Source organism: Mastigoproctus giganteus, chromosome 13, assembly GCF_048544385.1.
Source record: "Mastigoproctus giganteus isolate SK-2022 chromosome 13, ASM4854438v1, whole genome shotgun sequence".
NCBI classification, from domain to species: Eukaryota; Metazoa; Arthropoda; class Arachnida; order Uropygi; family Thelyphonidae; genus Mastigoproctus; species Mastigoproctus giganteus.
Genome location: NC_143587.1, coordinates 45,103,906 through 45,117,330, shown reverse-complemented (window position 1 = coordinate 45,117,330; position 13,425 = coordinate 45,103,906). Strand labels below are relative to the sequence as shown.

The following is a 13,425-nucleotide window of genomic DNA, read 5'->3' as shown; positions in this document are numbered from 1 at the left end:
ACCATCTCTCAGGTCTGACCTGAACTCATGTGACTTTCTCATGGAATTTCTTGAAAGACAAGTTGTTCAATAGGAAATCTGAGTCATGAATAATTTTGATCTCGAGTGCCATGATTATTCAATTGTGTCATTGTGAAATTGTTGAAGATATATTTCATTATTGCAAGCATTGGTGTTTGCCTTCAGGAACTCATTTATCAAAGTGAGGATATGTTGAACATGTAGTAAAATAAGAATATTTTCCAAGAATCTAAGTATAAAATTTTATGTTTGTAACAATGAATAAATGAATATCTTAAGAAACATTTAAATGTTTCCTAAGAAATTGTGTCAATTTCATATGCCAGTTTGTATGTCATTTTACTCTAGCTCATTTAAGTGTTGTTTATAATTTTCACTCAGTCTGGAATTCAAAATAATTTTAATTTTGTTGTTAATCTGAGTTGCAATTTTAAGATTCGATTAATAACAAAAATGTGAAATAAGTCTTTCTGACTTATTTCATCTCAGCTCATTTGGTTTCAGGTCAGCTGATATCCACTCCTTGCTATCTTCACCATCTGCTGCTCCTACCCAATTTCTAAATTGTGTAGAAATTATCAAATTTCAGCCATAATTTTTTTCCATGAAGCTCAATAAGTTTGAATAATACAAGTATCCTAGGCATAGGCGAGATAAAACTTTCCTTTTTTTTTTTATTTTTTATAATGCAGTTGTGATAGCTTTAGTTTGCACTACTAAATGAATAAGATTTTTACAGTTGTAATTTGATTGCCTGATATTTAAAAAAAATATATGAAGGCATTTGTGGTGTAATCAACTGAAGATAAGCAATTCAGTCTTACAATTTTATACCAGATAGGAAATTCTGCTGAAAAATGCAATGGGATAATGCTGTTAAGTGTTACAGCTGCCTATCAGTATGTTTTGCTGTAAATTGAGCACATTACTGCGAAGAGTCTTCCACAAAGTGGTGCTACTGCAGTTTGAAAAAAGTAAAGGCTCCCGGTATATGCAAGCCTAAACGCAAAATATCGAAGAATGGTTGTTCCTGTATAATCAGAAAAGACTATTAAAAGAGAAGAGCATACTTTTACAGGTGTCTGCCTTACATAAATATGGCAGACACCTGTAAAACCCAAAACAACATAAGAAAACATAAAAATCAAGCAGTATAAAAATACTTTAATTTGATTGTCTATTATTTCTTTGAGGAAAGTCATCAATATAAATGAAACTGTCATAGTGTTTCTGGAAATCCAATCAAACCATTAAAAACAAATAAAGAAAATATTAAAATCAAGAATTAGAAAAGGGTTAATGGCCATCTATAAAACAGATTGATAAGGAGTATAGATACAGTACTTTCTTTCATGAAGCAATGACACTGACAACCACACAAACTGTGTGAATCAACAGCAGTAACTAGACATGCAGTGTGTCAGAGTTCAAGAACAAATCAGGATATTATGAAATCATTTCCACTGCCCATGCAAACCTAAAGGCACAATATCAAACTATGTGCACCGTGGCAAATTAAAAGGTACGAAACAGATATATAAAATTTGAAAATAAAGTTAATAAAATTTTAAAATGAATGAAATTAGATGAAATAGAAAGCCAAAAAAAAATTGAAGGATAACTGCATAGATACTTGCATAAAGTGGTACAACTGCAGCCAGAGAAGGCAAATACTCTAATCACAAGCAAACCTAAAAACAAAATTTGGCCCTCATTTCAAGTAGAAAGATAAGAAAAATACATGTAAAGCCTGAAAAAATTTCGAGAGAGAAAGTGAAAAAGTTTAAAATAAAGGCAAATGGAAGAACAAATGCAAAGGAAAGGCAGAGTAAGGTTATAATTTACTTTCTATTTATAAAATATAAATTTTATAAATAGAAAGTAAAGATTGAAACAGCCTCAAATGTGAAATAGATGTGACTAAAATAAACAAGGGCCACCATATTGGAGGAATTCATGGAATGCCAAAACTGAAATTAAAATTACAGTATTAATTAAGCTATGTATGTAAGCGTGAATTTATTTTTATTTTGCTAACCTGTGGAAAATATTCTTCCCAATTTTCATGTATTATTTAATTTTGTTAATTGGTAAGGTAATAAAGTGTAAATTTGTTCTTTATATCTACTTTTTTAGCTCATGGATAATATTCCTCCTATTTTCGCTTATTAAAATCACTGTTTAATAGAATTAAAATTCAATTCACAAATGTGATTACAATGACCAGTGCTTATATTGTATTTTATTATGGAGAGTCCATCGTAAAGTGATTTGATTGTACAGTGAACCAATCATAAAGTGGGGGTCCACTGTATATATATAAATTAGATCACAAGTTGACAATAAATTTGCAAATGAAATGAATAATGCTGTAAGCTGATGTAATTATAAAGGGTTACAATTTTATTTTTTCAGTATTGTGGATAATAATGATGACTACATGCTGAATTGAAGTACAATGTGTTTGGATATTTTGTCTTGTTGTTGACCCATTGGCAATTGCCATATTTGTTGTGCTAAGCTGTGCTAGCTGAACACTAGCACTAAAATAATGGCAAGTTGTATAAAAATTAAAATAAGAATTCCACTTGGATGATTACTGTGCAGAATATAAAGACCTCTGAAAATAGTATAACAATAATTGACCAGAAACTTGTAATCTGAATTACATTATCCACCAAAAAATTATAATTCAGCTAACACATTTCAAACTGAAACAGTGACATGTAAGATATGAAATCAAAATGGAAATTAAATTTTAGATATCACATTCCTTTAGAAGTAATTTTTCCCATTTGTTAATGTTCACTTTTATTACAAACTCGTGGTGTTCTCAACAAATGCTTAAGCCTGTTGTTACATGACCTGGCACGTAAGTATACACAATGCTTCTCAGGTCTAATTTTTTTTTTTTTTTTTAAGAGGTGTGCTACTTATCAAATTACAACAAAATCGGGTGCAGACCAAAAATCAAAAATATACCAAAGGAATATTAAAATTCATATTTACATCAATCAGAGTGCTATTTTAAGTTTTTTTTTTTTTTTTTATTTGGCACATGCCATGAGCATGAATTTCATTTCTCCAGAGTTTAACATTTTGGTGGTGCCTCCGTAGCCAGGTGGGTAGGAGCAGCAGTGCGTAGCACATGCTTCTTGATTAGACTGGGATTCAACCCCCTTGCCCACCAAATATGGAAAGGACCACCGCATATCCCTGGAGCAATATGGCCTTAGTTGTTAATGCTCCTAAAAACCAAATAACAAACAAACCGATTTTCCAAGAACCCATTATCATATGTAAGCCATTGTGAACAAGTTCTGCCTTGAAGCATTCAAACCTTCACTGCATGGATATCTGTTGAGTTTCCTCCTGGGACTGGTACTAATCCTTCTATGCTGCTCCATCAAGCAGAATAATCTGATCTGTGTTTGCCAATTGCTCAGAGTTGAAATCATCTGTGAGATTTTCTGCCATATTCTCAGGTACTGCTTTATCTGGAAAGATTCCCCACGAATACAGTATACACACAGCAGAGTTATATGCTACTGAGTTGGCCTTGGACCACATTAAAACTTACAGTTATCAAAGGCGTATAGTATATATCAATTCTTTAAGTGCATTACAAACTTTTATTTGGGATAACAATTCTCATCCAGTTCTGTGTTGGGTACAAGCAGATGCTGCATTCACTTTCTGAATGTTTGTTTGATATCTGCTTCTGCTGGATCCCAAGCCATATTGAGATAAGGGGTAATTATCTGGCTGATTCTGCAGCCAGATCAGCACAAACCCAGAACAGTCATAGCCTGTTAGTCCTTTTTACAGACTACTGACAAGTCATGGCATGGACAGCAAACAAATTATATCAGATCAAGCCTGTAATCAAACTGGTGATCTAGTCTGTGCAGTAATCAAAGGGAAAGTTGTCCTTACTTGTGTCTAGGACACAGTCATCTCATACATTCCTTTTTGTTGATAGCTGATGACCCCCTGTGTATGGGAGCTGTGACACCATTTTAACAGCCTGTCATATTTTACTGTTTTTAGTCATCCCTTATACACCTGACCTTTATACACCCAGTTACATTTTATATGACAGTGATCACACATCAGAAGCTTTTCCCTTTTTAAAATCTTTACACTTATCCCAGTGTATTTAATATGGAAAACTGTAATACTAAAAAACCCCAAACTGCTTAAGTAGATAAAATACATTAAGGTGAAGTTAATTGTTCCATATTTTTGTTAGCAAACTGTTCTTATGAACAGTTTCCACTTTTCTGGTTGTTCACTAGCCACTTTGGCATGATTGACCAAAAGACTTATAAAAATTAGCATTAGTAGAGGCATTTGTGCAAGAAAGCAAGCTTATGCAGCATCAGCCAAAAAAAAAAAAAAAAACCCACTTCCACTTCACCCCTCTGTTCGTTCAAAATACCTGTCCAGCTGAGCCTTAAACTTATTTAGGCTATCAACCTCCACCACAAGGGATGGAAGTCTGTTCCACCAACCAACCACCTGCTGGCTAAAGGCAAATTTCCGCACGTCTATCCTACATCTGTCTTTCCTCAATTTGAATTTATGCCCTCTCAGGTGATTTTTCTGAGCTAGAGGAAGAATCCCATCAGCATTGAGCATGCTTAAACCATTCAAGGCTTTATACACCTCTATCAGATCACCTCGCTGGTGCCTAGTCTCCAGACACTGTAATTTGCAAAACTTAAGCCTTTCTTCGTAAGAGCACCCCTTTGTTCCATTCACTAATCTTGTTGCCCTTCTCTGTACTCGTTCCAGCAGCTCTACATCCTTCTTGAAATGAGGCCTCCAGACCTGTATACAGTACTCTAGGTGTGGCCTGACCATCGCCTTATACAATGGAATAATCACCTCCTTATCCCTGCTTGAAAAATTCCTGTATATCATTGACAATACTCCATGAGCTACTCTTGCAGCCCATCTGCACTGCTCAGAGAACTTCATATCTGCCTGCACAACCACCCCCAAGTCCCTTTCATTCTCTACCACTGTCAGTGTAGTACCACAGAGTTGATACGTTGCTCTGGGGTTGCTGTTTCCCATGTGTAGTACTTTACATTTGTCAATGTTAAACTTCATTTGCCACCTCTCAGCCCATCTGCTCAACCTTTCCAGATCCTGTTGCAGCAGCATAGTGTCAGTAGTGTCCTTGACAACCCTGCCAACCTTTGTATCGTCTGCAAACTTGACATTAAGCCCGATATACCATCATCAATATCATTTATAAATACAGAAAACAATAATGGACCCAACACTGAGCCCTGAGGGACTCCACTAATAACATCAGTCCACGATGAGCAGTGTCCATTGATTACCACTCTCTGTCTTCTCCCCCTCAACCACCCCTTTATCCATAGCAGCAATTTGCCTCCAATGTCACACTGCTCCAATTTGTGTAGCAGTCTTCCATGTGCAACAATATTATACTTGTATCACTTTTACACACATGTGCGCGCGCACACACACATCACTTTTACACACATATGTATATATATTTATATTATGTATATATGTATTCTTTTGATATGGTGACTTGTCCTTATAGGTCACCAGAATACCTTGTTTTTATTGCTTTTAACTCATCCTGGCCTTTGTTGCTGATGTGACAGAGAAACCCAAACCAAACCCTTTTCGTTAGATGTACCCAGTGGCCCCCTGATATTATGTTTAGCATGTCTGGTCAGACTCTTCAGGACATGTTCACCTCCCTGCTTTTATCACTCTCCACCAAACATAATGTTCAAGGACTTTTTTTTTAGACTTAGTGTAATGCAGTTATTGTTGATCATGAGCCTTTACAGATAAAGCTGTTCATTTAAATTAAATTCAACAGAGTGAAATGAATATCTGACAATCATACATTACCTGTGATCTTTGTAATCACGATAAAATTAGTAATCATTTGCTGTCCCACTTTTCCTCCATGTGTGCATACATGTGCGCACACACAAATGTAAATGAGCGATCATTTCACTGTGATCTATCAGGTCACTAGTAAAACTGATGTTTCTTATACCGAGAATGTCAATGCACAAGATGTTGGAATGCAGTGCATTTTGGCCAAGTTCATCATGCATTTTCACTGGAGGCACCTCTGTGGGCAGGAGCAGCAGCGCATAGCACGCGCTTCTTGATTAGACCGTGGTTCGAGCCCGTGACCACCAAATACGGAGGGTGCGGAAAGGTCAGGGAATGACCAACGCATATCCCCAGAGCAATATGGCCTTAGTTGCTAATGCTTCTAAAAAAAAACCAAATAACAATAACATCTTCACTGATGATCAGAGTAGTGGTATTGGGATCTTCATCAGTGTGTTGCTGCTGACCCACACTGCTTCCGTCATTATTGCAGATAAATTATAGGTGTTCTACAAAGATTGCATGATAACTGTTCAGAGAAAATGGGTGAAAAAGAAGGCCTTAGGAAATTGATGCTTGCATCATGACGATGCCCCTGAGTGCTCAATGTTTTCCTTTAAGGAATTTCTTGTGCAGTGACTGAGGAAATTATTCAGAACACAACATAGGATTTTTAGCAATTCCAAAAGAAGCCTATCAAGAATGCTTTCAAAAGTTTCAGACTATTGGAATCAGTGCATAGAATCTATTCTAATGGATCTCCTTCCAGGAAGGAGTTCCATTAGAATAGTAACTTTTGCCATACAAGTTAGGGCAAAGGCATCATGTTAGTAAGCAGCAAACTCTAAAACAGCTGAAAGAGGCATCTCATCGTTTTAAGTATATCTCATATTGTGAATGCCTTCACAATGAGTTTACTTATTACTTAGTCTCAGCTGAACATTACTTATTCTCAGCAGATAACATGATGCTTTTGCACTAACTTGTACATCAGTTACAGTTTTCACATATTCAGTCCTCACACAAATGCAGATCATACAATATTTGAGCACACTTGGGCCTTCTTGATTTCTGATTATTTTTTAGTATGAACAATGCTATGGTGATGCTATGTGCTGAACTGATCTATGTAATGAGGTGCTTTCTCCTAGGGGTATCCAGGTAAACCATTAAAAAACTGTGGTCCTTCATGCAAGCAAAAAAAATTATAGCAAATGCAAGCAAGAAATTATACTGTAACTTTCTGCTCCAAATTTGGTCTACCACATTTCTGAATTCTTTTCCATTACAGAATTTGTTCTTAAAAATGTGTTTTCTTGATTTTGATACCAATTCAAACTTCCTTTCTTTAAAAAAAAAAAAAAAAAAAAAATTATTTGGATGTGGAGTAAAAAATGCACACTGGTTTTTATGCGATTCATGTGTAAAACTATATGTTATGGTTTTAAAAATTTAAAATTATTGTTTTATATAAAATACTTTGTACATATTGAATGTGACTTATTAATGATTGTCACAGTTAATGAATAATGGCTCATACTGCTATAAATGTGTAAGGGTAGCTAATAAAACACATCACATACTATGCTCACACTACAAAAATAACAGTTCTTTTCCAACTTTTTTGTAGTGTAACATCCTCCTGAATACCAAGGTTCTTTCAGAACTTGCTGTGTGGGAACCAAGAACTTTCAAGGTAATTCCTGATTCCAGTGAAATAGATAACTCAGTAAAAAAAGGAAACAAAAAAAAAAAAAAAAAAAAAATGGTGAAGGTAAAGAAAGCCAACACGAGAACCATGGGAAACTTTTAGCGGTCAAACACATTTCCTGGTACCGCAGCTTCTCCCTGCATTCTTGGTAAACAGATGGTGCATGTTATCAGTAATGGCAGTAGAAGTTGATAACGATGCATTGATTATTTTTTAATCAATATAATCTGCTTTTAATAATAAGAAAAAACTAATTAATGCCTTCATGGCTGAAATTTACTTACGGGTACACCCTTCCTCAGTCTTAGGGTGTTTATCCCCCCCCTCTTGCTGTTTTAAGGCGATAGGAAAACGACTTCTACTGCAACTACTGATAACACGCACTGTCTGTAGAAGTCATTTTCGTATCGGGTTAAAACAGCAGGAAGGGGGAATAAACATCCTAATACTGAGGCAGTCTGTGAAGGGTGTACCCATAAGTAAATTTCAGCCCACTCATGAACTCCGATAATCTGCTTTTAATAATAAGAAAAAATTAATCAATACATCATTATCGACTTCTACTGCCACTACACCATCTGTTTACCGAGAATGCAGGGAGAAGCTTCAGTACTGGGAAATGCTTTTGACCGGTAAAAGTTTCCCGTGTTGGCTTTCTTTACCTTAGCCAAAAAAATTACTAGCCACATATCACACTTTGATATTGATATGCAAGTTAGTTACAGATGATTATTCATTATCTTAAATTAGATTTATCTGAAATTCACTGTTTATGCAGAAACAGTATTTTTAGTGACAACATTTAGTGTGAATAGTGGCAGATAATGCAAGGAAACAAGCTAATACAGCATGAGCAAAAAAAAAAAAAAAAAAAAAAAACACTACCCAACTCATCTACATCTGCCCTCCACTAATTTGTCTAAATCTTCCTTAAATTTATTCACACTACCCATTTCTCATACTTTTTCAATTTTAAGTTTATATATCCACTTAAGTTGAGTGAGTTGTATGAGAAAGAGTAAAGGATGTCATCAGCATTTAGTTTACTAAATTCATTTAATATCTTAAACACTTCTATCAGATCTCTAAGACACTTAGTTACCAAGTGCTACAGTTTGCAGTTTGTCTGGTTGCTCTTCGCTGTACCCATTCCACGAGATTCACATCCTTCTTAAAATGATACTTCTATTCTTATACCTCCTGGAAAAATTCCTGTATATCATTGACAAAACCCATGAGCTGTCCTAGCAGCCTGTCTGCATTGCTTAGAAATCTTCATGTCAGACTGTACAATTATCCTTAAATCTGTTTCACCTAATTGGTATGTTATTCTGGTATTACTGTTGCTCATATACAGTAATTTGCATTTTTTCAGTATTAAATCTCAATTGCCATTTCTCAGTCTGCTTAATTTTTCTAGGTCTTGTTGCAGTAGTATACCTTGATTCATCTTCAAACTTGGACAGTAAGCTTATACAGCATGAGCAAAAAAAAGTATAGTCATAAATCTTGAAAACATTTTGCACTGAACCCCGAGAGACTCCATAATAACATTAGGTCAAGGAGAGCAGTGTCCATTTATAACTACACTCTGCCACTCACCATCTCTTTATCCATAGCAGTAACTTTCCCTTAGTGCCACACTGTTCTGATTTGTACAGCAGTCTTTCGTGTCAATATTGAAATCTAAGCATATAATGTCAGTATTTTTTTTGCATCCAGTTCCTTTTTTTTTTTTTTTTATCACATCATAGTAGCTGATCAGATAGGTCAGACAAAATCTCCCCTTAACAAATCCTTGTGATTTCTGGTGCAGTTTCATTCTTGTCAAGATTATTCAGCAGTACTTCTTTAATCACTGTCTCCATTATTTTCTCTGGAACAGAGGGCAAGTAATTATTGGTCTGTAATTACTTGCTTTGCTCTTTGATTCCCCCACGTGAATAGGAGAGATTTGCACATCTACAGGGACTTCCCCTGAATTCAAGAATGCTCTCATAATTATGGCCAAAGACCTGCTTACCTCTCTTGCTGCTGCTTTAAATATAATTGAATAGATCCCATCAGCCCAGGTGCCTTATTTACTTTTAGCTTCAACAAATTCTCTTCTGCTTCTCAGTTACAAAAATCATTTAATCACTTTAAATAATAACTAAGTTTACTTCTTGTATTCCCATCACTAAAACTTCATGAGTGAGTGTGGATGCAGAATATTTATTTAGTTTGTCAGAAACTTGAACAAGTTAAGCCATTCATATTTAGTGGGCTAATGAGATTCATTCCTTCTCCTTTCCTTCTAACATAAGTTAATATAGGCAAAGAATCCTCTGGTACTTTTCTTTGCATTCTTAGTCAAGGACATTCTCATAATGTGCCTTAGCTTGCCTACCCCCCCCCCTAGTTACTTGATTACAGAATATTTTGTGTCAGTGCAAGTATGGACATGACAGAAGATTTAAGCCACTTTGAACACGGCATGGTAGCCTGTGCCAGGTGCACTGGTATGGATATCGTGGAAACTGAATCCTAATAGGGTTTTCACAAATGACTTTTGTTTTAGATGTAGCAAGGTTGGTCCAGTAACCAAATAACATCCAACCAGTGGCAATCTTGTGGCTGGAAACAGCTCACTGATGAGAGAGAAGCTGACAAGACTTGTGCAGGGTAACAAAAAAACTATGGCCAGTCAAATAGCAACTTGGTACAGCAGTGGTATTTGAAGAGGCATTTCAGAATGCACAGCTCATCACACTTTGTACTATGGCCAGTCAGATAGCAACTCGGTACAGCAGTGGTATTTGAAAATCCATTGCTGCATGACAGAACTCTGTTGAAAAACCCAAAGTGTGTGTACTGCTATGTTTGTTCAGTGTATGTGTTATGTTGTTTTTGGCCACTGCTACCAGGAAGCATAGTGTTTGGGAAGTGGTGCCACCAGTGGTTTCCCACAATGTGCCATAAGTACTCTTGTGAAGTATACAGTACTCCGTAAAAGCCAGGCAAAAGTACTGTATGTGATAAGTATTATGTTGGGTTCTGTTGTTGTCTGGCTTTTGACAGCAGGAACCACCCCCTAATGGGACCCCATGTTACCTGTACCCACCACTAGGAGGTAAGCCAGGCTGCTCCTTATTCTCTGACAGTTCTTGCCACCTAACTGCCTGAGCTTTCAGTGACAGGACCTAAAAAAAAAAAAAAAACCCAGATAGAGTGGGGAATATGAAAGTCAAGTGAGGGGAAATAGTAAGAAATACTGAAGCATAGAGGAAGGCAACCTCAAAATTATTAGGTGGAGTAAACTCTGCTAGACAACTGGGGCAAAGGAATGGGAGTCAAAAGATACCAGAGAAGAGTCTAGTATTTATTGCCACTTGGTGCACAAGTCATGGTTGAAAGGCAACAAATATCAGGAAGCACCCCTTTACACTATGAGCAGGCGGGCCACAACTACGTGAACATCCAAAATGATTGATATTCGTATTATCCTACACCAGGAGTACTGGTGCCAGCATGTGCACAGAGCCAGACATTTTCACACTCATTCACCCAAAAAATAGAGAAAAAAGGAAGGAAGAAAGAAGAATAAAATTACAGACACCAAAAGTAGGTGTTAAGAGACATAATAAATACATATAGGAATAGAAGAAACAGAAAATAATAAAAGTGCAAAGATTACAGTGGTCGTGCAGCAGTAGCCTGTGCAAGTAGTGTATTGTCGTGTTGATCTTTGTAACAGTTACTAATGTGGAAACCCCCTTCCCTCATCACCAGAAAAAAAATTTCTGTATGCCACTGCTTTCTTCATTAATCCCTTCCACTTGTTTTTTGAAACAACCTTATTTTGTATGCATTTCCTAAAAATTGCAATCTACAGATATTCATGCTCAATATCAAGTATCTTCCACCCTCTTAACCTTCAACCATACCTTTCCTGTTTAGTATCGCCATAAAAAAAAATTTTTTTTGAGAAAGAGCTTACAAGTCGAACTACACAATTTGTTTTCTATAGTCAATAACTTTTGAATGAGACATTACTTTCGGTTGCCCTTGTATTATGCTCTCTGTTAAAGAGAGCATAATACATTGGTTCCAATGCAAATTTGGGGGGGGGGATAATTTGGAAACTTTAATCAGATATTCATTCATTGAAATGAGATAATACAGGCATTCTGGAAAGTCACTATATTCCAAAAAGTGAAAATTGTATAAGAGTACTTACGTCACTTCAACAGCTGTTTCACCTGCTACTGTAGATGGTATTATAATGCAATCTGTGATTTATGATTACAACTTATTTCATTTTTGTGAAATACCAGAAAAGTACAGAAAAGAATTTTAATATAATAAATTTTTGTGGATTGCTCTTCATTTTTGCGTTTCTCTGATAACCAGGTCACGTGCATAATGATTAAACATAAAACAATTGCAACCCACTTTTATATACTTGGTTTATACTGTTGTACCTCGTGAAATTTCACCCTAAAAAAAATAGGATTATAATGTTGATGCACTATCAGTACCACCCAAGTGTGTGTGTAATGGTTCCATTTCGAATTAGGTCTTGTCTCAGTTATCGTGCTTCTGTAGATTCTGCTAGGAAATAATTGATTGTCTGCAAGGAACATTCAGTAAGTACTCTTAACATTGTAGTTTATAAGATTATTGTTTACACACATCAGGGTGTAGTAGAGCTTACCGTCGAAGGTTTTGATTTTGCTATTTATTACACTGGACACAAAGTGCAGAATGAATTAGTGGATGCATTGTGCCATCAACACTGCAGGCTTGTGCTGGTGTGAAGAGTTTGTGGCACTGCTGATGTTGGTGGATCACTGGGAATACTACTGCCTACTTGAAAGTTTCCAACCAGGTACATCCCTTATACTTACAATTTATCCTCCTGGTAATTTAGGAGGAAATAGACCCAGGAGTATGAAAATGACCTTATTATGCTTAATTAGCCTGTAGTTACTATATCATTTTTTTGCTGATGCTATATATGCTTGTCTTCTTGCATCATTTGCCACTACTACTACCTGATTTTGGTATTTGTGGAATAAGTTGTCTGTGACAAGGATTTGTCTCCATAAAATCTGAGGAAACTAGGAGATGCTTTAGTCATTGCCTTGTAAAATGCACTCTGTGGAGTTCACCTTGATGATTTGGCTGTTCTGAGGGCTAAAAGTAACTACTCACTATTAGAGTAGTATTAGTATTTACTTATTGTGCGAGGAATTGAGGATACTGCAAAAATAGGCAAATGCCTTGAAACATTTTCAAATCGATACCATTTGTAGATCTTTTTAAGATTCTAATATAAAATATGCACTGAATATGCTTAAATTCAGTTATCTAGATTTAAAATTATCTGATTTTATTACGATTAGGCTCTGACAGAAATAGCACGAATGAAAAGTCACCTGGATCCAGTTGGAATAGAAGTTGCATTTAAACCCACCCCAGGAGGAGTCATTACCAGAGGAATGTTGTAATGAAACTAATTTGCAAGATTGTTCCAGTTTAATTATGTGATGTTTATCTTATTTTGCTTGAATAAATAAAAAAAATTGAACTCTTTTTATTGTCATTGTTATCATTTAAAAAAAAAAGCTACATTGTAAAAAATTTGTGAATTCATAAATTTTTACATCATTCAAAAGTACAAAAATAGGCTGAACAATTAGATACATTTCACAAAATATTCTTTTTGTACATAGAAATCTTATTACACAAAGAGAGACAGTATTATCACTAAATATAGAAGATGCATCAATTTTTGTAATGCAAAATTTGAA

General features: G+C 35.6%; 1 protein-coding gene across 1 annotated transcript in view; it reads left to right on the top strand.

Moving 5' to 3' along the window:
- mRpL20 (mitochondrial ribosomal protein L20) overlaps positions 1 to 13,186 on the top strand; it is a 34,465-nt gene extending 21,279 nt beyond the window's left edge. Inside the window, exons 4-5 of the mRNA XM_090387660.1 lie at positions 7,550 to 7,615; positions 13,018 to 13,186. Of these exons, the coding sequence (XP_090243786.1) occupies positions 7,550 to 7,615; positions 13,018 to 13,122 (171 nt within the window). The 3' untranslated portion in view covers positions 13,123 to 13,186. The remainder of the gene's footprint in view (positions 1 to 7,549; positions 7,616 to 13,017) is intronic.
- The last annotated feature ends 239 nt before the right edge of the window (positions 13,187 to 13,425 follow it).